Below are 27,377 nucleotides of genomic sequence, written 5' to 3'. Positions count from 1 at the left end.
ATGACAAGCTGGTTAGTAATCCAGCTACAATACGTGCAACAGCTTATATTAATGATTGCGTTTTTGTCTTTTTCGTGAAATGAATAATGTATCTCAACCAGGAAAGGTTTTCAGTCCAGACATTTCATACATTTCCTTTTTCTGTAAGTCATCTCCTTGCTCCAGTCGTCTGTGGCAGCACAGCACATAACGGGCATCCATATTACCTTGCAATGGTACATACAGAGCAGGGATCCATGCAGTATAGGAGCCTTGGGGGGGATGTTTGAGACCAAGTGTGGATTCCTCTGCATTTGCCTTAGCACAAGGCATTAATTCATCTTTTCTACACAGAGTGAGGAGGTCATGGAGAAGTTATGCCTAGTAATACATTTTCAAGGCATTACTTAAAAATCAGCATCTTGGGAGATAATGTGACGCATACGGCGGACAAACAATGGGGCAGAAGCCGTCACCATGTGGGGACCCATGCAACACAGCTATATAAGGGAAACAATGGCGCTGCCGCAGTGTTTGTAGATCACATATTCGTGACATTTGATTTCAAAATGACCAAACCTTGAAATAGAAATCCCATAAGCTGGATGTCATTCAGAATCACCGTCCGTCCGCAGCTCCTTGTCTAGCAGCTCCTTCTTTAATCCTGGCTTGTTTGTTTGTCTGTGATTTTTTTTTCTATGTTGACTGTACTTCAGCGAGCTCTCGGAAAGCAAAACAATACAAGGAAAACATTGCAACTAATTTTTGTGCAGACGTTTGCTGTTGAACATGACACATGAAAAATGACTTAAAAAAATAATACATTACGGCTCAGCCCCTGCAATCAAGAATTGCCTTTTATTTTTTTAAAGATACAAATGCAGCCGTTTGGAGTGAAGAAAATATTAGACGTAATGAGCGGCATTATCGTGACTGACTGATTACGCTGCAGCATATGAAATACAATGCACGTTTTTGTGAATTTAAGAAAAATGTTACGGCGTCAAAGGTGATGACCTAATAGTATGATATTGTATATTATGCTAAGACACTGACAGAGTACATTTCTTTTCATTCCTAAACAACCCCTTAATTAAGGAAGCTTTTGAATGTTACTTTTATTTGAGTATTTTTCAAGAGTGCCATTGCACCTTTAATGTAAAAAATGTTGATACTTCTTTAATTCTGATATGATTAAAAATGAATCAGTGTGCTTCTTAGTGATAACTGTTGCAGCGTCCTCAATCCAAAGTGTGAACTTCCAAAAGGCCGGCTTCCTCTCTCAGGGTGAAGCTCTGCAAAACCTCTCCGAGAAAATCTAAAATTGGCAGATGACCAGGGCATCGAATTGTCTTCACTGCCCTCTCTATCATATTAATTGTGACAGCTAGCAGATGGACTGCAGTCACAGGTTTAGCCTTTTTGGGGGGGCTGAGTTGCAGAAGCAATTTGTGCATGAAGTGGATTGACTGGAACAACAGCATATCTAATAATTGTATTAGGCATCATATGGCGCCTGTGACTAATTCCATTATTTGGGTGAAGAAACCAGTGTATGTACATTAATCAGGATTCTGAGCCAAAACGTAGAGTGTGAGACTAAAAAAGCAGGAGACAATCACTTCACAAGGAAAAGCAATTGCAGGTCGTTCGTGTGAATCAAGGTAATGTTCCCTGTTGATTATTTGAGTGGCCTGACACACATTTAGGGATCATTGCATAGTATGATTATTTGTCAAGATGGTCTGATGTAAATAAGTTAGCGTGATCAAATGGTCGTCAATCATTTGATTCAAACCCATTCTCAATGGTTTCATCTTCACCAATGTGAATAGTATCTGGTTTTCATCATCGTCCGTGATAGTAGAACTGGATATGTGGGGTTTTAAATTGTAGTACAGACAGAGAAAGAATACACACCTTTTATACACAGATTTTTTAAATTTTATTTCATGATATATGTACATATACATTTGACAATTGATTAAATTAAGTAATTGGAAGATTCTATTTCCCTGGATTCAACAGATTACTTATAACTATTGAAATCGACATTAACCACATATATGTTCTCCAATCCCTTTCATGTAGTTTCTTTTTTGAATGTGAATACTTAATTCAGGGGACACAAAACTGACTCACCAAACTTAAATGATTAGCTGATTTTAACTTTGAATGCTTTATATATTTAGTCATTTGTAACTATAGCAGAAGTTATTGTTATTATGTTCATTAGGGGAGATATTCATATTAAAAAGCAGGTAATTGTGGAATGATCAATTGTGCTTGCAATTAACAAGTAACTAATGGTCTCTATCTTATTTGGGAGAGCTCTTACAATTGAAGTTTATGGAGCTGCAATAGTTTGTTCGTCTCATTGAAAGTTATGAATAGGATGTAATTGAGAAGACCACCTCTGCAGGCATAGATAATTGTAATATGCAAATGCTCCTCCTGCTTACGACCATCCCCCACATCCCCATTGATGAGATGCGACCAGAAATCCCCGGGGCTGTAAAACCTCCATTTCGGTGACCAGTGCTGGAAATGGAGCCAACTCCACTGAACTCGAGCTGTCAATGATTATGTCCGCATCCTGACAAGAGTGACATAAGGGCAGCCAGCAGTCCACTGCCTGCAACTGCTAATTGGCAGATCCAGTTCCTGTCAAAGTCATATAACATCCTTACTATGCACCACCATGGGGCAGATGTTTTCCTGGATAGGGGAATTGTTTATAGTCACTGTCACTGTTTTCAATGTGACTTTAAAAATATAACCCACTCATTATAAATGTTGTTCTATTCCATCCCATTAATTAAGTTGCATTTATTATACTGTATGAGTGTGTTAAAATGTTTACCTCTTTTTTTTCATTTTGCCACGAAGAATTACTCTATTACTGCAGCATAGCGTTGGCCTAGATGTTGGAAATAATCCTGTAGTGTTTGCAACTTTTGTTTTATTGCTGGCCCAGGACCTTTATTGAATATCATTCCCTCGCCCTCTCTACCATCATCACATTTTCCCTCGCTACTGTCCACCTTCGAATAAAGGCCCAATACCACCAATAGTTTAACATATCTAATAATGCAATTAAAACCTCAAAGTATAAAACAAGTAGGATTCTTCAACCAACGTATACTTTCAAGAGCTAGAAGCATTTTGGCAGCTAATTTCACATTCCTGTTTAGTTTAGAGATGGTTGTTAACACTCAATTTGATTATTCATATAATTGGTTGGTTATTTAAAACTACTATTTGATTGGTGTATTCAATGGTTGTGAAACAAGGCTTGGTGTTTGGCTCAGTGACAGTTCTATGATTTATCAGATATTGTGTGTTTATTTGAGTAATTGTTGAATTTATAAAAGTCCTAAGTTATTTCTCATTATTTAATCATGACAACATCCTGTTGATTTCATTTGCAATTAAAATTGCCAACTGTTAGTTACACTAATAGGGCGTAACTGGGCTGGTGAGCAGGTGTTTTTTCTGGCCTATAAAGAAAGGACTGTCTTTTTGTCATGTGTTCCATGACTTTCTCAGACGTTGCAAAGATGCCTCATCATCCTTGCAGCTGCTTGTCCTGTTTGGTGACGAGCGTCCCCCATCTGGTCCAGTACAGAGCCAGAGCAGAACCTAAACACATCAACATGAACAAATATGTGAATGCTTTACCTGGTTCAAAGCGTTAGAGTCTTAGGGAATAAATGTCATGGAAAACAGCACGAGGACATTGCAATGAATGCAGGTCTATCTTTAGCATTTCTCTCAGACAAACCATGCCGAATTGAGAGTACAAAAACCATCAATCCATCGAAGGGTATGAATCATGTACTGTATATCTCCTACCTTGGTCGATTTCCAATGAAATTATGGAATTATTTCGGTGTTTCTGCAGTGCAATAGGGCCACCTGCCATTTTGCATGCCCAATAAAGCACCTCGCTGCTGTGGAATGGCGTTAGGGTGGTTCGGGGGTCAATTTTTAAAGCCAATCCTCACTCTCGAGCTTCAGTTTACGCTCAACCGATTGTGGTTTCTGAGTGGCTGAGGAAGGTGTTGATCATTTCTACATGGCTTACATCGTATCCAGTGGGATTAGACTATTCAGAAAAGGGGTTGAATGGGGCGGATTGACCGACCAGACCCGGACATGGACCTGTACCTGTAACATATACATTGGTTTTTACATCATATGACTCACAGGGGTTCCCTTTTATTCTACCTAAAGTAGAAAGTAGTTTCAGTTATTACACGTTTTATCATGGGTATGCCATCTTTGGAGCAGAGGCCAAAAAACTAATCTGGATGCTACGTGTTAACAATGCAGCAGAAGGAAGGTGTCAGAAATATGACGAGCTGTTTGAGACGGCATCTTTCAGCTTTCATTCGACTCTCACTGCATTGTTTATGATGCCCTCAGACGTATTACTTTTAGTCATCTTTAATTGAGTAGTTGATTATTTTAGAAATGGCTGTGACGTGTTTGCATGGTCCAGTGTGCTCCTGTGTTCATGCATTTTGAAGGATTTTGCTTGCTCTAATAGCCTCTTCAGGACTATGGGAAGGTGACATTTAACAACCATATTAGTGTTCAGGATTGCATTGAGAAAGAGCAGACAGTTTAATTATTAACAACTGTTTAAAGCCATGATCCATGTCCAATCCTATATTCGCTCTGATTATTTGAATTATTTATTAATCAATTAAATATTTATTTTTCAATTTAAATCTTAGTAAAAAGGGAAGACTTTAGTTGGTATAGATATCTTCAGTTACCTAGTTGGTACAATTCATCTTTTATTATTCAGTTTGGTCCAGTGTGATTGGCTCAAGGACACAGGACACGTAGACAGATGTTAAGCAGAGAAATGCACAACTGTTAGTCAAGAAAAACATTTCCCTCAAGGTCTGATTCACCCCCACACAAAGGATTACTCCCGCTGGTGCAGTGGAAAACCAATGGCAAAAAAAAGAGAAACGTGAAATTTGATCTCTGCATTTACCCATTCCGAGCATTAACAGCAGTGGGCTGCTGTAAAGTGCCTAGAGAGCAACTAGGGAGTTAGAGTCCCTCTCAAGGACACTTTGACATCTGGCCAGTAGGAGACACGGATTGAACCGCCAACATTATTGTTAAAAGATTTGCTTTTCTTCCATTGAGTCACAGTCGCCCTAAATATTTGTGTGAGGCGCGCTCAATACAAAACAGATACGAGGGTCGATCCTGATTTAGAAAGCTTCAGGTGCATGTCCAGTTCACTCATTGGTGGCTTAGGGCTTGCAAAAGTTCTATTGCACCTAACTATTCTAAACTTGTCATCTTCAGAAAAAAGCAAAGAACGATACATACATTATTGACTGGGATATTATTTCAGAACAATCGTTTATAAAAGGTTGTGATCCTGCATGACTTGAATTAAAGAAAAAACTAAGTCCCACCCTGTTTTATTGATTTGGTTGCCGCCACTGATATTAAGCACAAAACAGAAATAGAAATGTGAGGCGGAGGTGCCGCTCTATTTTAATTCACTCATTCATACATCTGTTCACGTCCCTACTTATCTTCTCCGCACCCATTAAGATTAAGGCTTTGAGTTTCTAGCTGCTCGACATAGTCTTAATGCAATTCCAAGACCCACATTTCTAGACCAGAGTTGCCGTGGCAACAAAGCCCCCCCCTACCCTGAGATGCTGAAAGATCAATAGAGTATCCTCAACGGTGTGGCAGGAAAAGCTCCGGCACAGATGGTCCTCTGAGAAAGCATGAGCTTTGTGGCCTAGTTACTGCCGGAAAACTAACACAATCAAGCAATATCATTATTAAATTGTAATTATACAAACTTTGGCAATAGTATCTTATATTTAATCTGAACTAATAATCATAAAATCGATTGAAAAGAATGTCATCAGACTCCAAACACCATCTTTTAAATAGTCTATTCAACAGGAAGTATGGTCTGCCCCAGTGGAGCCTACTTTGTTGTTTTAGTTTAGCATTAAAAAAAGGGAATTGCGGAATTAATTTAGACAAGGCAGGCACAGTGAGCTGCCAACAATGAAGGAGCATCGCTAAATAAATAAACTCTCACAGGGGGTTTGGAATTTTTTATCTTACTTTTATATTCGTTGTTGAATAAGTGACACAGGAGAATAGTTTTTTGTGTATTTCCTTAGTGTTTGACTGTAAATGCTGATGCCTTTCAGAAATGGACTGCAAGTGGGTTGCTTCATAACAATAAAAACGAGGGTCCAATGTCTTTCCTACAGTCTATATATAGCAGTATAGCATATAGAAGAAATACAACAGTTGGCATTGAGTACATCTGATCAGCAAGCTCTGACAAACCAGCTGTTTTGAAGCTGAAACTTCCCCCTAAAAGAGACATGCAGACAAACCCATCTTTTAATGAGAGCTCTGATTGGACAGACGTATTTCATAATAAATGAGGTGCTCCGTTGTCTATCAGACGGAAGGCTCGGCAGCAGCGTGAGTGAGTGAATCTGAAAGAGAACGAAAAGGAAAATCATTTATGAATTCTTTATTGCTGGCTGGCAAATGCAAGGCAAGTTGACATGAAAAACGAAATGCATTTCCTATTTTTCACTTCCCACTATCTTGAATATGCATAACAGCTCTCATCAGACCAAGTTTATTCAGTTCAAGAATGCAGAGTCGTTGCACAAAGATATGAAGAAGGCAGAGCTTGAGGGATGGAGGAAGAAAGCTTGGCTTTTGCTTCATTTGTGCTATAAAATTTGACATTTGACATTTTAAGTATTCCACAAATGTCTCCTCCAGCGTTTTTAACTCATTCAATTTAGGATTATTGGTACTGGGAATATTAGGTTATTTTGCAGATGAACAATGGGACAAAATTAGTGTTGTTAAGGACATATGCACGGACAAGGACATGGGATGGAGATACAGGTAAAGTCACAAAGACATTTGTGTTTAAATTCCTCAACCAGCTTCTCCTCGGTGAATTATAAATAATCATGTTGGCCCTTATGAATGGGGGATCAAACGTGTCACCCTGTGTGGTTGGGCGGGGTGGTGGGCTTTAGCAAACCAAAATGTAATTTCTCTAAACCAAGAAAAAGAAGTTGGTCGTCATCCTGTTCCTTTGTCATTAGTAGGCTCTATCATCATGTGCTAAGCTTAAAGCTTCAACAATGGAGATGCATCGCAAAGCGGGTAAAACCATTTACAATGTGGCATCAGCACATAACCGTGTGTGTTCCACTGGGCTCTCTCGTGGTTATTAGTGCCAGGGATCACTTTTCACTCCCATCTCCACAGGCGCTTTCTCTTTGACGCTGAAATCGATAGCTCTAAAGGAAAAAGGAAACAAGCTGTACATCCAACGTTTTCACCTTTGCTTTTTTGTTGTCGGGATTTACATGACAGGTTTCTGTCCAAAATCTCAAAAGCACAGGGAAAGCGGAGAGCATGAAAAGGTCGTGTAAATCCTGGAGCGCTGCTGACAGGCGCCCTTTTTCCAGCCCTATGCTCCTCCTGATGTGGAATTCTGAGCAGGACAAACACACAGGACTTGTTGTATGATGGAAATGCACAGAGCATATAGTTACCCGATATAGTGAAATTGATGGTTGATGGTGATACAGCCTAGTGGCACAAAACACATTCCCTTATTTCCCTTAAAAGGCTACAGAGACATGTACTTCTGACAGCATCGGTGCAGCCTTTCATCATCCCATCCCAAGGTGCCATTATTTCAGAAAAGCTCCATTTCATTTTGTGATTGATACCTCGCTGGCAGTGGCTGCAATCTTGGTCACACACCGGATTTTTGCAGCAGGATCTCATAAAGGCTATGATGCGATTTATTAATTCTAAGATCTGTATTTTGTGACTCACCGTCTGTCCTATTTGTCTTTGTCTGTCTCACACACAGGACCAAGATACCGATCAACAATGGACCGCCTGGTTCTTTGCATGCTGCTGAGTGCAGCTCTGGCGAAGGGGTACAGCTGCCCCGGCCGCTGCATCTGTCAGCACCTCTCACCAACTCTGACTCTGCTCTGTGCTAAGACCGGTCTGCTGTTCGTGCCGCCCACAATCGACCGCAAGACAGTGGAGCTGCGACTCACGGACAACTTCATCACCATCATCCGCAGGAAAGATTTTTACAACATGACTAGTTTGGTTCACCTGACCTTGTCCCGGAACACCATCAGCCAGATCACCCCCCACTCCTTCGTCGGCCTTCGATCCCTGCGGGCGCTGCACATGGATGGGAATCGCCTCAGTGTGATAAAGACTGACCACTTTAAGGGCCTCATCAACCTGCGGCACCTCATCCTCGGGAACAACCAGATCCACCAGGTGGCCCCTACCTCCTTTGATGAGTTTGTTTCCACCATAGAGGACTTGGATCTTTCCAGTAATAACCTGCGCACCCTCCCCTGGGAAGCCATAGCCAGAATGGCCAACATAAACACGCTTACCCTGGACCACAACCTGATTGACCATATTGGACCTGGGACTTTCACGTTGCTCACCAAACTGGTCCGCCTGGACATGACTTCTAACAGGCTGCAAAAGCTGCCGCCCGACAGCCTATTCCAGCAGGCACAGGTCCTATCCGACCCCAAGGACTTCAGCTCTTCAACTCTGGCAGTGAGTTTCGGTGGAAACCCTCTTCACTGTAACTGCGAGCTGCTGTGGCTGCGCAGGTTGACAAGAGAGGATGATCTGGAGACCTGTGCCTCGCCAGATAACCTCATGGACAAGTATTTCTGGTCCATCCAAGAGGAGGAGTTTATCTGCGATCCCCCGGTGATCACCAAGCATCTTTCCACCAAGCCCTACGTGATGGAGGGGCAGGGTGTGACTCTGAAATGCAAAGCAGTGGGGGATCCAGACCCAGAGATTCACTGGCGGTCCCCAGACGGCAAGCTGGTGCATAACAACTCCCGCACCATCCTGTACGATAATGGCACCCTTGATATTCTCATCACCACGCTAAAGGACAGCGGCGCATTCAATTGTGTGGCGTCCAATGCCGCAGGCCTCGCCACAGCTGCTGTCGAGATCAACATGATCCCTTTACCCTTGTTTGTTAACAACACGGGCCACATGCGCGAAGACCCCGGCCTCTCAGACATCACCACCTCCTCCAAATCTGGCAACGACACCAAGGGCTACGACAAGCAGGACAGGAGGGTGATGGTCAGCGAGCTGACCTCCTCCTCCGCCGTGATCCGCTGGCCTTCTGAGCGCCACATCCCCGGCATCAGGATGTACCAGATTCAGTACAACAGCACAGCGGATGATACTTTGGTGTACAGGTAAGCCATGGCGGAGGGAGGCGGTGGATGGATGGAGAGAGCGGAGGCTGGTAGAGCAGGGACATGAGAGTAGTTGAGACATCTGGAGTTACCATCTGCTTAATGACTCAACGGTTCACCAGGGCAGATTGTCAGATCCCAAAGATGCAAACTGATTAAGTATATCCAAAGATGAGTAGAACCCCCATAGTGTAGTCTTGGGGATACACTGAGGAGAAACATTTTGCTGAGATATTAGAATGAATGCAAATGCATTGAAATTATACTTTGCATAAAATGCGGTGTTACTTAAGATATTTACAAACCAAGTAAGTAATTGTCAGCTAAAGGGATTGTGGAGTCCAGCCCTAAAGTGCCCTGTCAGCATCATTAAAACATAACATGACATTAAACTACAACATTATGTCCAACTGATTTCCTGCATGTGTTTATGTCATTAGCCAAGTGCCTGCATTAATTGGTTGTAACACAAACTGTGAGTATATATGGTTGTGTAAAGATAAACTCTCCTGCAGCAGTAGAAGATAGATCATTTACTAAATAGATAAAGTAGCAATACCACACTAAAAAAGAGGATTATTCACAAGTAAAAACCCAGGTTTGTTTTTGTTATTCGAAAATGTATATAGTACTTTGTCTGTTACATATTACATATTACATATGATATTAGTAAGCTCCAAATAACAGATCATACATTTTGTAATATTTTAATACTAATGTAGAAAAGCGATCTGAGCAGTTACTAGAACCCACAGTATTTTGTAGTTGCCTTTGTGTTTTGAGTATAACATTTAAATCTTAAAAGTAGTTATTAGTTTGCTGTGGTTGAGTAAAAGTACCATTAATTATCTCTCAAATTGTGCTGGAGGAGGAGAAATAAGTATCATTCAATGAAAACACATTAGAAATGTACTGAAACACAGTACTTCAGTCACTGCATCACTGCAGAAAAGAGAGTTAAGTTAAGATGCAATGTGTAAAATAAAATAAATGGCAAAATCTATAAACCTGAGTTTCACTCTTCTTAAATAGTGACTATAAACATTGGCAAACCTTCTTAAAATAGTCCCAAGTGTAGATGAACAAACAATGTGTTTCCTATGCAAAATGTAAAGCGCATGAATTGGATCTGGTATACAGAGAGTACTTTAGGATTTATTTATTCATGGCGAGAGTTAATAATAGCCGTTGACTTTCTTTTTTTCTCTTTTTTTTTCAAGGTTTTATCCAATATAATATGTATACATACAATGAGTAGCGATCCTGTATAATTTTCTCATCCAGTTTAGGCATGTGGCTGAGTGTTGTTATGTCTTTAGGAGGTACATTATTACCTACAAATGATAACCATCAAAGTCGCCCTTTAGGGAGAAAGAACACGCTTCTAATTATATTCACACCAATATTGACCTGAAGGCAACGTTCCTCTCCATCGTATTTAGAGTCATGTAATCTTGCAGTTGCTGACAAAATGTGACTGACCTTAGGTGTTCACGCGTCAATACTGCCTTCACATCATGCGTCACTTGGTGTTGCGTTTTAAGCAGCGAGCCTCCTCTGCTTTGTTTATCCCCGCTCTCATTTCATACAAAAAAAAAACAATAGTTAGAAACATTTTCACTATTTTCCGATACCACATATTCTCCAATAGGTCAACAGTAACAGTAAATGATGTACGTTGTATGTTTGTCTCTCAGAATGAGTTATATATAACTCGAGAGCTGTGGTGGCCCCGCTGTTCTATTTGTCGTGTGGACCTGACACCTTATTTGTGATTTAATACACCTCATGCAAATCAGTAAATGTGGGCGTCGTGATCCCGATGATTGATTGACTACATCTTTACCACCTCGCTATTTATTTCTATTCTCCACAGAATGATCCCGTCTACCAGCAAGAACTTCCTAATCAATGATCTGGCCGCAGGACGAGAGTATGACCTTTGTGTGCTGGCGGTTTACGACGACGGCATCACATCTTTAACAGCCACGCGCGTGGTGGGCTGCGTGCAGTTCCACACGGCCAGCGAGGTCAGCCAGTGCCGCTTCATGCACAGCCAGTTTCTGGGAGGCACTATGATCATCATTATCGGTGGTATAATTGTCGCTTCGGTGCTGGTGTTCATTATCATCCTGATGATCCGTTACAAGGCCTACAGCGGCCCAGAGGACAGCAAGACCAAGGTCAGCTCCAGCATGCACTCCCAGACCAACGGCAGCCAGCAGCGGCTCCCGCGCTCCGTCTCCAAGCAGCCGTCGGACGACGGCCAGCGCGAAGCTCACGCGCCCAAAGAGTGCATGGCGCTGGTGCTGAGGGTGGACAATGAGAAGAAAGAGAACCCAGCCGCCGCTGCCTCAGCCGCCGCCGCCGCCCTGGAGGTGGAGCTGCCGCCCGTGAGCGTAGACAAGGTGCAAAGAAGAAGCAGCCTGGATGCGCAGCGCTCCGGCCCCCCGTCGGAGGACACACAGACGGACAGTAGCCTGACGGGCTCCACCATGTCCCTGTGTCTCATAGGCCCCAACGCCGGTACCAAGGAGGCTCCCAGGCTCAAGGACAAGAAAGGTACTCTGGCCAACATGGGATTGCTCCCCAATGAGCTGGCACGAACTAGGCACAGATTCTCTTTTGACGGAGGGGATTACTCCATTTTTCAGAGTCATAGTTACCCACGCAGAGCGAGGACGAGGTGGCACAAGTCCACCAACCAGCTAAACATGGAGTCCTCGCCGCTCGCCAACAGAAGGGTGACGTTCAGCAGCACTGAGTGGATGCTCGAAAGCACAGTTTGAGGAGCGCGATGCAGCCGGGGGGGGGGGGGGGGGGGGGGGACGAAAGCGTCTCAGCCGCACAAAGACACGCGTGTTAAGGCACAAATATCTCGACATGCCATGTAAGACACACATTTTTTTTTCCTGCACACAACAAATGATAAACATAAGCACATGTACTTACAATTGCCAACTCTATGTGAGTTGCTGGAGAACATCGCAGTCTCACTTCGTCCTGCCTCCCCATCATACTCCCAGAGAGGTTTGTTGGCCATGTCGTCTCTTCATGCAGCAGTGCCTTACTCTGAAAAATGTACGAATGGAGGATGCTGCTCACTGTAGTCATAATCCGCCCCATCATTGCCTCACACCCTGATGACGGGAGGCATTCCTTAGGATTATTGATTTTTCTCATTTTTACTGTGACATGCCTATGGGAGTGTTACATTTGGATGTGACTGTTTAATTGTTTGAAAAAGAAAACCAGAAAAAAAAAAATCTTCATCATAACTGTAAAGTGAACAGCCAGGTATCCTGTTATGTCAATCATGTTTTGGGTTCTTTCAAAAAAACAACAAAAAAAAAACGTTTGCACAGAAGACACGAGTTACAAGGACAAGAAACACCACCAGTCTATAAAATAATAATAATTACAAAAAGAAGAGGATTTTTACACCTGCCGCTTTCTAATGTTAGCATAGAGATGGTGGACCTGGAAACCAACCGTTGATTCCTCTATGACGGCCGGACTGTATGATGTTAAATAGGTATTGTTCCAGATGTGGCTGTATATTAATCAGTACTGTATCTGGCTGGCCTAGATAAAAAAAGACAACAATTAAAAAAGACATATATAAGTATATTAAAACATTGATGTATGTGTACTAACTATGTAAGTAAGTAAGTCATATGTCTCATGACTTTTTACAAAGCATTTGGGTGTTGGCTGCAAGTTTTTACATTAAAAACCTGTGTCATGACAACGCTCCCTATTTAGTATGTCAACGTTTGGACCATTTATCCCCTCACGAAGGGTATTAAATTTTTTGTGTGGGTTAATTGTATCAGTGGGTTCTTTTGCTTCAGGAGCAGCAGTGTGTGTAGGCTAGAGGGAGAGACTCACAAATTGAAGGAATAATTATTTGTTTCCTTAGTAAAATGCATAAGGCCTCTGTGAAAGCTGCTCTGCGACCACAGAAGCAGAGATGGCTTTGGCACCACGAGGGACATGATGACTGAAGGTTATTCTAAATATAAATGCAGCCAGTTAATAACAGGGGTGCACGATCAGTGGCATCCCACTAGGGGGAGACGAGGCTCTGTTCCCAATACAATAGTCACTATTAGTAGAAAACCAGAGGTTTTTTTATCTCTTTTTCTGGACAAAAAAGCAGGTCACACTTCTTAAACGCCACCTATTCATCGCATAAAAGTAGAACTTTATGTACAATGAATGGCTTGATTATTATGATGTAGTTGCAAACAGGGTTAAGGACATCTTTATTTTAGAAATATCTAGAACTCCTTTTGTGAAGCATTTGTAACTTGTGTATTAACAGGGAGAGGATGAATGTTATCACAGAGCTGCAATATCTGTTAATGCTAAGCAATAACACACGTGCACAAATGATCACAGTGTGAAACATTAACGTATAGTTTATACACATAAATCACTCACAAGCAGGATTAGAACTGTTCATGAAAACTTTCAAAACTCTCATTTAGAACTTTTAACTGCATCTCATGGCCTTCACTGTTTGTCCAGTTGTCATGAAGAGTGGAGAAGACATGTTTAGGTATAGCTAAAGACGCACCTGAAAAAATAATAACGGATGTATGAGGACATTGTTGTGTGATTCAAACTGTAAATCATTCATTGTTGTGTTTACGAATGCCCCATAAAAAGGAGTCATAGTTGAGTTGCAGTTGATGAAATGGACACTTTCAACTGTAATTATTTCTGCTTACAACTAAACCATCACGTGTTATGATCCACTTTTGATGGTTTATACTGCACATAATACAGGGGGTGAAATAAGGTGCAACAGAAAAAAAGCAAAGCAGTGGGAAAGATAAGATCACAGTGCACGCGGGATGTTTGTTTGCTGCCACCCTCTCACCCTGATTACAGCTACTTAGCACAGGCTGAGATGAAACTGAGCTGCGAGGACAGCAAACAGATCAAATATGGAGCAGAGAGATAAGCCCCACTGGAGGTTTTCAATCCTCTCCTATCGCCTCTTTGCATCCTCGGTGACAGAGAGGATTGGGTCGAAGAACATTGAGATGCCTCCTTTTCGTGTCATCGTCTTCAACACATCATTCTGTCAAAGAAGGGGTCACATCTTTAGCCTAAAATCTTGTTTTCCCAGCAAGAAAAAGATTTAAATGTAAGGCTTAAATGCTCAGCTGTGAATGTATGGTGCACACACTGTCTCCTCAGTGACTACTGATGGTTCCCATTGTGGAAAAGTGCTGCTGACCATTTCTATTCCTACATCAAACTTAGTCATTTATTATCATGTGCTCAACCAGGAGGGAGCTGAGACACTGCATGTAATGTCTCATCAGCAGTTATGACGGTAAAATGTCTGATAAAGTATGTACTTTGACTCGGTGAGATCTTTTCACTGAAGATCCCATTTTAGATTTAAAGTATAGTAATAAGAGTTTTGAAGCGTGCAATCTGAACTGGGTTTTGTAGATAGAACTTTTTTAATCCTCCGTACTGACCAAGCTTGCTAACTTAACACCAAATACCACATTCCTGGTTGGCATACATCAAAATTCATCATTCGTTATCATTGACTCCAATCTGCAACGCTTTGATTCCAATCGCATCCTTTTGATGTTGGTTTCCCAGTAGCCTTGAACCTTTGCATAGCTACACTTGTATTGTTCGGATTTTAACATTCTTAAACTTTTACAAAAAGTTTAGTTACAAATTTCAAAATCTTAACTCCCAGTTCATTGGGAGAGAAATGTGCATCAATTCAAAGATGTATTTTGAAAAGCTGTTTCCTAACCTTGCTACCATCTGCACCATTTGACCAATGTCTACAAATTTCAGTTATAGACATTGAAGAAAAGTCACTGAATAATGAGATTTAGTTTTTTATATATTGAGTGGCATATATTAATTTGCATGTCATGCTGAAGGCGACTCGTTAGTCTACACCCCCACTAACAGTTCTGCAATGCTGCTCTGGAACTATACCTGCTCACATGATAACAATTGGGAAATTTTCCAATGGGGGACCACGCCATGTACTACACAGCAAGGTGAAGACGGTGTTATTCACTAACCACAGTGAGAGCCTGTCGACTGCAGCCCTTTTCAGCTCAGAGTAGCTGTTTGTGCTTTTCCTCCCTGCAATATGTCAAACTGATCTGCTGACAAAATGGAGCAGAATCCCAATAAGAGCATCCTGCGGGTTTGCTTGTAGTGCGAAGCAGCAGGAACCGTTTGATTTGCATCAGCTGATACTCAACACAGCTCCCATGCGCCTGAAGGGGTCGGCGAACAGCAGTGTATCTGAAAGTACAGACGGGGAACAAAGCAGTGAAAGTACACTCCAAACCACAAGGAATTCGGACCCTGAGGTTGAGCAAGTAAAGTGTGCCGTGTTAACCATCACAGCTTAGCGTGTTAGCATGCTACCATTTTATAATCAGCAACAGTAGTCAGAATCAGATGATCCTTTACAATCTTTTACAAACTGCCACAAATTGTGAAAAGGACATCGTCACTTGTGCCAGGTAAAGTATTTTAGTTACATTGAAAATACACTCACCGGCCACTTTATTAGGTACCCCATGCTAGTAACGGGTTGGACCCCCTTTTGCCTTCAGAACTGCCTCAATTCTTCGTGGCATGGATTCAACAAGGTGCTGGAAGCATTCCTCAGGGAGTTTGGTCCATATTGACATGATGGCATCACACAGTTGCCGCAGATTTGTCGGCTGCACATCCATGATGCGAATCTCCCGTTCCACCACATCCCAAAGATGCTCTATTGGATTGAGATCTGGTGATTGTGGAGGCCATTTGAGTACAGCGAACTCATTGTCATGTTCAAGAAACCAGTCTGAGATGATTCCAGCTTTATGACATGGCGCATTATCCTGCTGAAAGTAGCCATCAGAAGTTGGGTACATTGTGGTCATAAAGGGATGGACATGGTCAGCAACAATACTCAGGTAGGCTGTGGCGTTGCAACGATGCTCAATTGGTACCAAGGGGCCCAAAGAGTGCCAAGAAAATATTCCCCACACCATGACACCACCACCACCAGCCTGAACCGTTGATACAAGGCAGGATGGATCCATGCTTTCATGTTGTAGACGCCAAATTCTGACCCTACCATCCGAATGTCGCAGCAGAAATCCAGACTCATCAGACCAGGCAACGTTTTTCCAATCTTCTATTGTCCAATTTCGATGAGCTTGTGCAAATTGTAGCCTCAGTTTCCTGTTCTTAGCTGAAAGGAGTGGCACCCAGTGTGGTCTTCTGCTGCTGTAGCCCATCTGCCTCAAAGTTCGACGTACTGTGCGTTCAGAGATGCTCTTATGCCCACCTTGGTTGTAACGGGTGGTTATTTGAGTCACTGTTGCCCTTCTATCAGCTCGAACCAGTCTGGCCATTCTCCTCTGACCTCTGGCATCAACAAGGCATTTCCGCCCACAGAACTGCCGCTCACTGGATGTTTTTTCTTTTTCGGACCATTCTCTGTAAACCCTAGAGATGGTTGTGCGTGAAAATCCCAGTAGATTAGCAGTTTCTGAAATACTCAGACCAGCCCTTCTGGCACCAACAATCATGCCACGTTCAAAGTCACTCAAATCACCTTTCTTCCCCATACTGATGCTCGGTTTGAACTGCAGGAGATTGTCTTGACAATGTCTACATGCCTAAATGCACTGAGTTGCCGCCATGTGATTGGCTGCTTAGAAATTAAGTGTTAACGAGCAGTTGGACAGGTGTACCTAATAAAGTGGCCGGTGAGTGTACATTAAAAACGTCAAAATCCACCCTGCATTGAAGAATGGCTTTGTGGTCCATATACAAATACAAATGAGGATTGTTATCTGCTATTCAGCAAGAACATAAATACTTTGGCCGTAGGGGTTTTCATTTAGTGAATAAGTGAATTGCCGTTGGTGGCGCATGGAGTAGTGTGGTGCAATTGGGAACCACAAGGTTGGCGGTTTGAAACCCGGTTGCTCCTGTGCCATGTTGAAGCGTCCCTGAGCAAGACACCTGACCCCTAATGGCTCAACCAGGCAAAATGTAAACCATGGGTTCAAATGCAATGTAAGTCTGTAATGTGAATATTCCCCTTATCATGCAGCTATAAAACACAACTCAATTTAAGATGAGCCCTCTTTCCAAATGCTTTTTAACCTTACCATGTGTTTTCAAAACCTCCGTAAACACTCATTTGAGCAGCTGAATTCCATTCAGCTTTTTTTTAAGGTTTTAGTAGTTGCAGCCAAGCTCAACACAGCCCACAGTCTGCTGCTCAGATGCAACAGTTTGCCCATCGACACACTCAGTAAAGTGCTGCAGGCTTCTCCAGTTCGCACACTTTATCTGCACTTCCTTTAGTATCAGATTATCTAAAAATACACACAAGGCAAATGGATACTACTTTTTAACAAGTTGTTTGAAAAAAAAAAAAAAAGAAAAGTTGTATACCGAGTTGTAGGCAAAAAACTGACCGGCGGCAAAGAATGTGATGTTAATATGATTGAAATAGTTGTTTGTGGAATTTTTAGGTTAATGGATTTTTTTCTGTAATTGAAAATTTTCCCAGGCTTTAAATTCACTCTCAATTAAAAAACCCTCAATTAATCATTTTTGTTCAGGAACAGCAGCTTATTAAAGTACATATCTTGCAGCTTAAAAAAGACTGGTAGACTGCGTCTTTGAAGCCGCTCTATGGATTTCTTAAGAAACAGCTTGACGGATCAAAAGAAATCACAAGCCTTCTGTATAAGAAAATATAATTTTTCTGACAGGATATTATTTCAAGGTAATAAGTGACTTATGAACTCACTTATCTACAGTTAAAACTTCATTATTGCATTTCTGTATTTGGAAGAAATACAGACATACTGACTTTATATACCCCCTGGGGCTATCAATGTTTTCTTTGTTCTTATGAAAATGAATACCACACCTTTTTCACACTCTTAGATCCGATTCAAACCGCAATATCAAAAAGGACATGTGTGTGACGCATTAATAAAACCGCAGCCCAGAAGTAGAACATGCTCTCCTCTGTACGTGCTTAATGTCTTTTGGATGTTTAGTAAATGCAAAGGTTTGCGCTAAGAAACATATAAAAGCCTCTCTGCTCTTCCGGAAAGGTCAGACTATACTTTAGGCAAATGAAAATACAAAACCCTTGCCATTTCACCCCCACGCTCTTTCTTCACCCTGTCCCAATATTTGTTTTATGGTACCGGAAGCAAATGGAGCAAAGTAGTTAGTTGGATATTATTAGTTTTGGTCTTTAAGCAACATTTGTTGACCATAAGAAAACTACAGAAAAACCCTACACATATTGTTTATAAAATATATACTGACTTTTTATTAAAAACAGCAAAATAGACGTGTATTTTTTACTAAGAAAAAAATCTTCATGCAATTATTAGAAGATACTAAAAAAATGAATGAGAGCAAATGCATTTTCCCCCAGTTGTTGAGGAAATGGGTCTCGCTTCGTAAATAAAACGTGCCGTAAAAAACGGTGTTCAATTAAGAACAGAAGGTCCCCACATGAGGCACGCAGTCAATGATCAATCAATGAGCCTGCAGCTGACAGAGTTGTTAATGAGGCAGGTGGTGGAGACCCCAGCTCTCCTCTTTTCCTGCTGCACGACCGCAGAAGTCATCCAGTGTGCTTCGAGTCCAGAGGTGGATGAGGTATTGCTTTGCAGAAAATCCACAGAGAAGGCTGACAGCATAGGTTTGGTGGTGTCTAAAAGAGTATAATACAGAGCGGCCCTGCAGAGAGAAAAGCCTTCTGGGAAGTAAAGATGAACAAAATAATATCTCTTCCCGGTCGTTACCTGAGCTGTGTGTCTGTCTCTCAGTCTCAATCTGAGGAACCATCACTTAAGCCTTGCTGCCCTGCTGCTTTACAGTAGTTTCAGCTCCTCTTTTTTGTGTCCGGCCCAGAGTCTGATTCTTTATGGCAGTCCAGCTTTCGCTTTTTGCGCCTTTGAGTCCCTCTCTGTCTTTCTTCTTTGCCATCACCGTCGCTCGAGCTGCTGTCTTCGTCCCTCCGCTGTTTTTTTCCAGTTTTCTTGTTTTTATGTCGACTTTTGGTCTTTTTCCTCTGCTGCTTGTCTTTAGTAGCACTGCTGTCACTGCTGCTTTGGTCGCTGCTTGAGCACACGTCTTTCTTACGCTTTTGCTCCTCATCTTTCTTTTTCTTTTTCTTCTTTCGAGAGGATTTTTTGGATTTTTTTGATAAGCTCGCTTCTGGGTCTGACTTGGACTTTTTCATTTTGTGCCGCCGAACCTTTTTCTCACTAAAGAAAGGATCAATTAAACAAAATGAGTCACAACTTGAGTGGAAACTGTTGTCTTCTGAAGGAGCTTTCTCAAGTATGACATTGATTTTTTTATTTCATTTTTTATTTCAGGGTTATCTCAGCTTTGGCTTACTAACCTGAAAATGGAGAAGGCAGAGATAATCTAATGTATAGATATTATAAAGATGCACATGTTACAAACCTGCCTTTTTTTGTTTTGATCAATAGATCAAAACCAAAAAAAAATTTAGATTACCGAGTAGGTTATGTGAGGACTTGATAAATTACATTGCATTAATTACATTTAACTAACGTCATTAGGTAATGTAGTAAGTAAATGTTTTCTTTCTCTCACATGAGCCCCAACTCCATGGAAGGTCAATACTAAATCTTGTACTAATTGGATGTTGGGTTGCATTTTTGCTTACCTGTCACTTTCAAACTCCTCAGGATAAAGCTCCTTGAAGCCACTATGTCCCCACCTGTGACATGAACACATTATCAATATGGCAACAATGTTAAATTCCCCCATATTTACACTATAGTATGGAGAAACAAACTACGTCTAGAATACAAATAAGGAAACCAATTCAATGTTCACCTTTCCAGAAATAGGCTCTTCTGATATTTTTGCACAAACAAGCATAGTTAGATGGAGGTTTCTCCATTTGCTGTACCTGTCGGGATCACCAGCCTCAAATTCATACAGTTTGCGACTCCAGTACCGGGCCTCTCTGTCATCATGTTCTGAGACTCGGTTCCTGCTTTGACTCAGATATCTAGGCTGATCTGACGTTCGATCACAGTGCATCTGCCCCCTGAAAAAACAACATCGCACAACAATAAATACTCAAAATGGCAATATACAGTATCAGCTCACTAAACGTAGGAGTCACATTGTGAAGCACACTCCCATATTAGCTTTTGTGCGACATTTACTGCTCTTACCTCACACTCTTGGTGTCTGGCATTGGCTTGTTGTGGGAGGTGTGCACCTGCCAGTCTCGCGTTTTCCACATTTCTGTCTCCTCCTGAATCTGCAGTGGGTCCACAAGAGTAAGTAGACGGCACAGACAAACGTTTTCATAGTGACATAGTGAGTGTGGTTTTTGGATCCTCAATACACATTGAGGTATATAGTAATAAAATACTTACAGAGGTTATATAGGCCTCAAACAGACCTGCAAATTGGTTGGTGAAACATTCAGTTTGTGCAAAAGCTGTCACTTATCAGTAAGCTAAATTAATATATGTTTTATAACAGAGGGGACTGTTGTTTTTAATGTAAAGCAAGGTTGCACTTTGTCAGGCAAGTGAATCATACAAATAAGTCTACACTGCGTTGATACTAATTAAAACCTTTAAATGTACTACTTGCATATAATATGAATGCAGGTAGTCAAAGTAAAGTAAGTTTAATCAGTTTAACGCCATTCCACTTCAACGGCAACCCAAACTACTGCCTCCAAATTGTTCATTGAAATAAACTCTCCAAAGCACTTTTCCAGGCTGTTACATTACACCGTCATTGTTTTAGCAGGTTAATGAACCAGGTCTAACAAACACATGAACTCAAACGCACCTTATTGTGAGCATCCGTGTGGCGGATTACGTTCCTCAACAACGTCTTCCCCAGCGTTTGCTTGGACATGATCACACCTGACATGAGACAAACGTAACTCATCAAACGACCCAGCCAATCCCTTGTTAGCTAACCAAAATATACCAGTGTAGACATATCGATCGCTTTAATATATTACAGCTGTAAAATATAATAATAATATTACAAAATAAAGTACTGTTAGCTAACGCTACATGCATTGCAGTTAGCTCGCTGGCTAACCATGTTGGTTATTCAGATCAATAATATATTTCGACAAGAGTTACCGTGTTTAAAATATGCGTAATCAAATGCTATCACACTTCTTACTTAATTTCGCCAATATGTACGAACTGTACCTTTCCAAAACGCGTCGCATTCAGGAGGAGCAAAACACTGTTTGTAGCATGGATTTATCAACGTGTGAAGCCTCTACCGGTTCTTCCGCTTTACTGACGTCACACACAACGTCACTGAATGTTGGAAACACTGAGCTGTTATTGGTCCAATCCTCTGTCAGTCGTCAAGGAACTCGCAGCTGGCATCCGGCCCAGCTAGTGGACAGTGCAGATTTAGTAATACAGGGCCAGTTGTTCAAAACATTTAATCTGGATCAAAATTATCCGCATTTGGAAATCCCCTTTTTTCCTATCCAGGATCAGGTAATCCATCTTACTTTTATGCCGGTTTTTCAAAGCAACATTGGACTGGATCACTCTGATCCAGATACACAGTTTTCAAGATTACCAAATCCGGATTACAGTGCTCTAAATGGGACAACATATCACAATGTGGGCTATGTAAAGAACAGGTAGAAGTAAGAGCCAACATAGGGTCACTGTAAGTGTTCATTTTGAGCCAAAACACAAAAATAACATAAACATCCACTTCCATTCATAATTTAACTTTAATTAAATTATATTAAATAATAATTATAATAAATAATTACTTTTATGACCCCTCATCTGAACCACAACAAATAAAAAACAAATATACATTAACAAATACATAGTGGATATTTTGAAAACATCTTTAAAAAATAAAATGGCTAAATATCCAATTGTTAACGAAATAAAGAATGTTCAGGGTTCTTCTTCATCTGAGGAGGAGAGACCAGCATTTCCAAGCCCTGCTTTTAGGAGGCGGATCTGAAGTTTGATTTGTCTGATTTGTTCCTCTGCCAGGAATATCTGCGCTTCTGCTCTTTCAGTTTCTCGTTTAAGAAGTGATTCATAGGCATCATCATTATTATTCGGCAAAGGATGCTTCAAGCCTCTTTTCTGAGCTCCTGTGACTGCTGGCTCTACCAGTGAGGATCCAGGTTGTTCTTCAATAATAGGGCTGAGATCCAGAATGAATGTTTCCTCTGCATTAGGAAGAACTGGCTCACTTTCCTCTACAATTGTAGGCTCACCATCCCCTACAACACCATGAATCCCATGCAGAGCTTTAGAGTTCTCACCTCCAATAATGTCCAGAACCACATCTGTGTATTCACCTTTCTTAAAGGGTTTGTTGCCTGTTTGGGTGTTTTTTGCCTCAGCAAGGTCTTTTGTTGCTCTGGCCCTCAGATTCTTCGATCTAAATTTCACTTGCTCCAAGGTCCTCTTCTGGCCAGACCCCATTGCATTTACATTCTGGGTGATTTCAACCCAAATGTCTTTCTTCCTTTTGTTAGTCACCATTCCACCTGCAACAGAGCTTCCTACTATTGAGGCATAATGGCACTTAACACCCTCCAGCAGTGCATGGGTTTCTGCAACAGTGAAATTAGGTCCTTTTGAGTCCATGGTTTCACCGCTTCTGTTGTAGTGAAAATAGTATTTGTAGGCCTTGGGCATGATTGATTTAATTGAACACAAGCCACAGCACGTCAGCCAATTGGTGTGTGGGTATTTGACAGCCATCTTATATTCAGCCTTTCTCAGAGGACTTAGAGAGAGACACTGACATGGCAGGTATTGTTCATCGCTACCACCGTGTTGGTGGAAGAGGATACCGTCAAAGGGTGTATGTTGAGCGTGCACAACCACTGGAGCAATACACCACTGAAGAACTGTATGCTCGCTTTCGCTTTGGGAATGCTGATATTAAGTACATTGCAGACCTTGTCAGGCCAAAACTTCAACGGAGAACCCGAAGGAGCCACAGTCTGTCTGTGGAAGAACAGGTCCTCATTGCTCTGCGCTTCTATGCATCTGGGACTTTCTACCAAGTTGTTGGTGACAATATAGGAGTGGACAAATCAACTGAGTGATGTAGTGAAAGCTGTGTCAATTGCATTGGCCAGCCTGGTCAATCAGTTTGTTTCACTTCCAAAGGATGTCCAGATTGCCCAGACCAAGCACAAGTTTTTTCTTTTGGGGAATATGCCCAATACTATTGGGGTTATTGACTGCACTCATGTGCATATCCAAGCACCTCATGAGAGGGATTGGGAGTACATCAACCGAAAGGGGAGGCGCAGCATCAACATCCAACTTGTGGGCGATGCTGACCTCATCATCACAAACTGTGTCGTGAAGTGGCCTGGGTCTGTTCATGATGCACGCATCCTGAGAGAGAGTGCTTTATACAGAGAGCTCCAAACCAACCGACCGGATGGCATAATATTAGGAGACAGTGCCTATCCACTCCTACCATGGCTGATGACTCCTTTTCTTGCAGCAACCACACCTGCGCAGGCACGCTTCAACACTGCTCATTGCAAAACAAGATGTGCAATTGAGCATTTAAATGGAATTCTGAAGAGACGCTTTGCATGCCTTAACTACTTGCGAGTGGAACCACAGGGAGCATGCAACATAATACTTGCGTGTATCGTCCTGCACAACATCGCTACCAGGCGCAATGTCCCTCTCTGTGATGATGTTTGTGATGCACCTGAGCCTGTTGAAGAACCAGCCCAACCTCTGGTGGTCTGTCAGAATCAGGGACTGACTGGACGTATAGTAAGGGATGCAATTGTTAGACATTATTTTTGACAGGCTCATCTCTGATGATTGTTTCTTTGAAATTAATATACGGTGATGAATGACCGAAAAATGAATATATTATTTTTGTTTATTGAAATCTGTTTGGGGGATTATTTCATGGGGACACGATAATTTTTATTTTATTTTTACTTTACTATACTGAATAGCTTAATTGTTAGCCTATGTCTACTTTATCACTGTTACAACGGTTACACAAGTCAAGTGCAAAATATAAATAAAAGTATATACACTAAATGATACAAATGTATTATTTGACCAATTTTAAAGTTTTACTACATTTTCTTCCTGAAATCCACCTTGAAATCCTACCCCCTGTTGGGATCAGGATAATCCTGTTTTTTTGGATCAAAGTTATCCAAATCCCACTGACAAGTTTTGAACAACACAAACTGAAGGTTTGATCCAGATTAAAACTAGGATTGGATTCCCTGATCTAATCGGATTTCAGATTCCTTCTTTCCCTTTTGAACAACTCATTTTCAAGATTTGATCCAATCCGATAACCAAAATCCGATCAGTTTACCTTTGAACAACTGGCCCACAGGGACATTGTTTTTACAAATATGAATCTTGAAAACGATAAAAAGTCTCAATGACACATTCTTTGTGGATTTAAGGACTAATTACGGTTTGTAAATTGTTATTGGCAACAACGACAAAAATAAGTTGTCAAATGGCCCACGGTGATAGGGATATTGGTGACACCTTACACAGAAAGACTTAACTGGCAAATAACACATTGAAGCTGCAGCTCATCCAATGAAGTAAGCCACAGATTTTCTCCAGACATCCTCTTGAGCCACAATATAAAATGTCAGAAACAGGCTCGGTTTTTAACTGAACAGCAAGAAATTGTTGGACTTTTAATTGTTTTTTCTCTGTCCTGTATCATTTTTTCCACAATACATTTTACTTTGGATGGTTCAGTTACTAGGGAGAATATTTCAATTAAGCATGGACGCCTTTTTAGGTAAGAATCTTTAAGTAATTTTCTCTTGAAACGAATACCACACAAGTCAAACCAGATCTGATCTTTAACGACAGTTGCAGAAGAGACCATTTGTCAGTGATTGAATCGATGTCTAAGCAGGATTTCAGCTGTTCCCATAGAAAGAACACCAACAGCATAATTAAGTTAAGTAGGCTCAATTTGCTGAGAACTTCTTTTATATTGTTACTGCAGCTAAATATCTCTTCCACTACTTCCATTGATTACTTTTGAATGCATTTTAATAACAGGTTTTGTTCAGTGTAATTTAGATGTATGAAGAGTTGTTTAACAGATAACAAGAGAATTTGGTGGAAGTATTTATATTTTGAAATCCTAGATCCAGGTCAAAGGACAAATAATAAAATGTTTGGAAAAATGAAACCTCTTTAAATGAATCAGGAAACTCTATTTTTTGAAATCCTGGATCCAGGTCAAAAGACAGAGTTTCCTGATTTATTTAAAGAGGTTTCATTTTTCCAAACATTTTATAGCAAAAATATTATTTACATTATGCCAACTATTTAATGCCCAAATATGTTTGTACAAAGGTTGATTCATAACGACAGCACACTGATTCTAATCATCTTCCCCTCTCTTCTGTTATCTCCCAAAAATAAACATAAACAACCATAGATTTCCTTCCTAAATTGTATTTGACATAAAAATTGGATGTGATTCTAAGGATCAAAATCTAATCAGTCTGTTTTGCTTCATGGCCATCTTTTTGAAGGTCACTGAAATAAAAACAGGTGAATTGTGTTTCATGGATTGCACAATTTCCAATCAGAATCCATGGTGACAATGCAAACAATTTGTTCTATTTGAGCTACTCATTTAATTTACAAATAGGCCGATTGCATGCTTGATTGCTTGTGGTTTGCACTGGATACACAGTGTATGCCTCACATTTTGTACAGCAAAATAAATTCTTGTATATATTCCATTCCATCAGTCACATATTGTCTCTCAAATATTCTTCATCAGCCTGTACTGGAACTTTTCGTGTCCGTGCTCTTTTAACAAACATTTAAAGAATTAAAATAAGGGCAAAAAGGAACAGTTTGAATTTGAAGGCTTTGGGGAAGTACAATTTTAGTTGAAGCTCCGTCTGCCCAATATTCCTGCCACTTATTCTTTGGAGAGATAAGCTGAGGTGTTTGTCTTTAGTGTTGCTCCTCTGGATTTAATCCTTCTTCCATAAAAATGTTGATGAACATATCACTTTGATTCAAGTGCCTTATGGGATATTTTTGTTTTGTCTTGCCTGCACAGGAATAAGGCACCGCATAATCACTTTGCAAGAGGCTGAATTACTTGTAAAGTTCTAGTCATATAACAAATATATAGCCTATAAGTACTGATTATGGTTTTCATATGATAAAAAAATGAACAGGATATTTGAACTATGGTGGATAATAGTGTATGATCACTTTAATTGTATCATAGATTATAAATACTGCATTTCGATGTTATATCTGAGCTACTAAAGCAACACAAGTGTTATATACTCTATTTCACTAAGTGCACTGACCAAATAGGGTGGACAGGACACATAGATAGACTTTTTGTGTCTTCCACTGTAAAACTACCACTGCGTTAGTCTGATACATTTCCACGGCTATGTAATATCGCGCCATTGAAAAGCACATTTCTTTAAAGCATACATGTCAATGGTGCTCAGACAGAATGTAAGAAAATGTCAATCTCTTCTGGGCTGAACTGCAAGCTGCTTCTGAGAGACCAATTTCACAATCTTACTGAGGACTCCAGTAACATTTCTAACAGCTCGATGACAGCGTGCTCAGCCAAGACGCCTGTTATAGAAAGCCTTTTATTTCTGTTGCCTGCTGCTCAAACTATAAAGTCGACACTTTTTACACTTTGCCTTAATCTGATGGCTCTCATGTTTCAGAAAACGATTTGCGTAACTCTTGTTATTTCTGTCACAAGGGCAGCAACAATCCCTGCACACAATACACAGTAATGACTTAACTATAAACTGCAGTATAATTGCAGGCTCATGTGTGCATTCTATAAATACCAGTTGTTTGCTGCACTTCCTGTGTCAATATATAATTACCTTTTCACTTGGTTTGGCTTGGATGGTATTTTGTTGTTATGCAAGCCTGACCTTTTTGTGACAAATAAAACAAACATAGATGCTTCGATTCACATGCG

The 27,377-nt window shown here is 40.9% G+C and overlaps 2 protein-coding genes across 5 annotated transcripts in view; one reads left to right on the top strand and one right to left on the bottom strand.

The window, feature by feature from the left end:
* lrfn1 (leucine rich repeat and fibronectin type III domain containing 1) overlaps positions 1–12,115 on the top strand; it is an 83,715-nt gene extending 71,600 nt beyond the window's left edge. For both annotated transcript variants that reach the window (XM_037462677.2, XM_037462668.2), the window contains 2 exons: positions 7,904–9,299; positions 11,176–12,115. In XM_037462677.2, coding sequence (XP_037318574.2) covers positions 7,924–9,299; positions 11,176–12,088 — 2,289 coding nt within the window. In that variant the 5' untranslated portion in view covers positions 7,904–7,923 and the 3' untranslated portion in view covers positions 12,089–12,115. The remainder of the gene's footprint in view (positions 1–7,903; positions 9,300–11,175) is intronic.
* Positions 12,116–19,103: 6,988 nt separating this feature from the next.
* On the bottom strand, positions 19,104–21,708 carry nkapd1 (NKAP domain containing 1). Of its 3 annotated transcripts, none has more exons than XM_037462694.2 (6): positions 21,572–21,708; positions 21,195–21,271; positions 20,561–20,649; positions 20,290–20,430; positions 20,041–20,094; positions 19,104–19,609 (listed from the first exon to the last, which is right to left on the bottom strand). In XM_037462694.2, the coding sequence occupies exons 2-6, from the start codon at positions 21,261–21,263 to the stop codon at positions 19,225–19,227; spliced, it is 738 nt and encodes a 245-aa protein (XP_037318591.2). In that variant the 5' UTR covers positions 21,264–21,271; positions 21,572–21,708; the 3' UTR covers positions 19,104–19,224. The 3 variants fall into 3 exon arrangements, with proteins under 3 accessions (XP_037318591.2, XP_037318584.2, XP_037318599.2); XM_037462687.2 differs by having other exon boundaries at positions 21,543–21,669; XM_037462702.2 differs by lacking the exons at positions 21,195–21,271; positions 21,572–21,708 and adding an exon at positions 20,768–21,040.
* Between the last annotated feature and the right edge of the window lie 5,669 nt (positions 21,709–27,377).

The sequence above is a fragment of the Pungitius pungitius genome, chromosome 3 (genome assembly GCF_949316345.1).
Source record: "Pungitius pungitius chromosome 3, fPunPun2.1, whole genome shotgun sequence".
NCBI classification, from domain to species: domain Eukaryota; kingdom Metazoa; phylum Chordata; class Actinopteri; order Perciformes; family Gasterosteidae; genus Pungitius; species Pungitius pungitius.
This window is presented reverse-complemented; position numbering and strand designations above follow the sequence as displayed.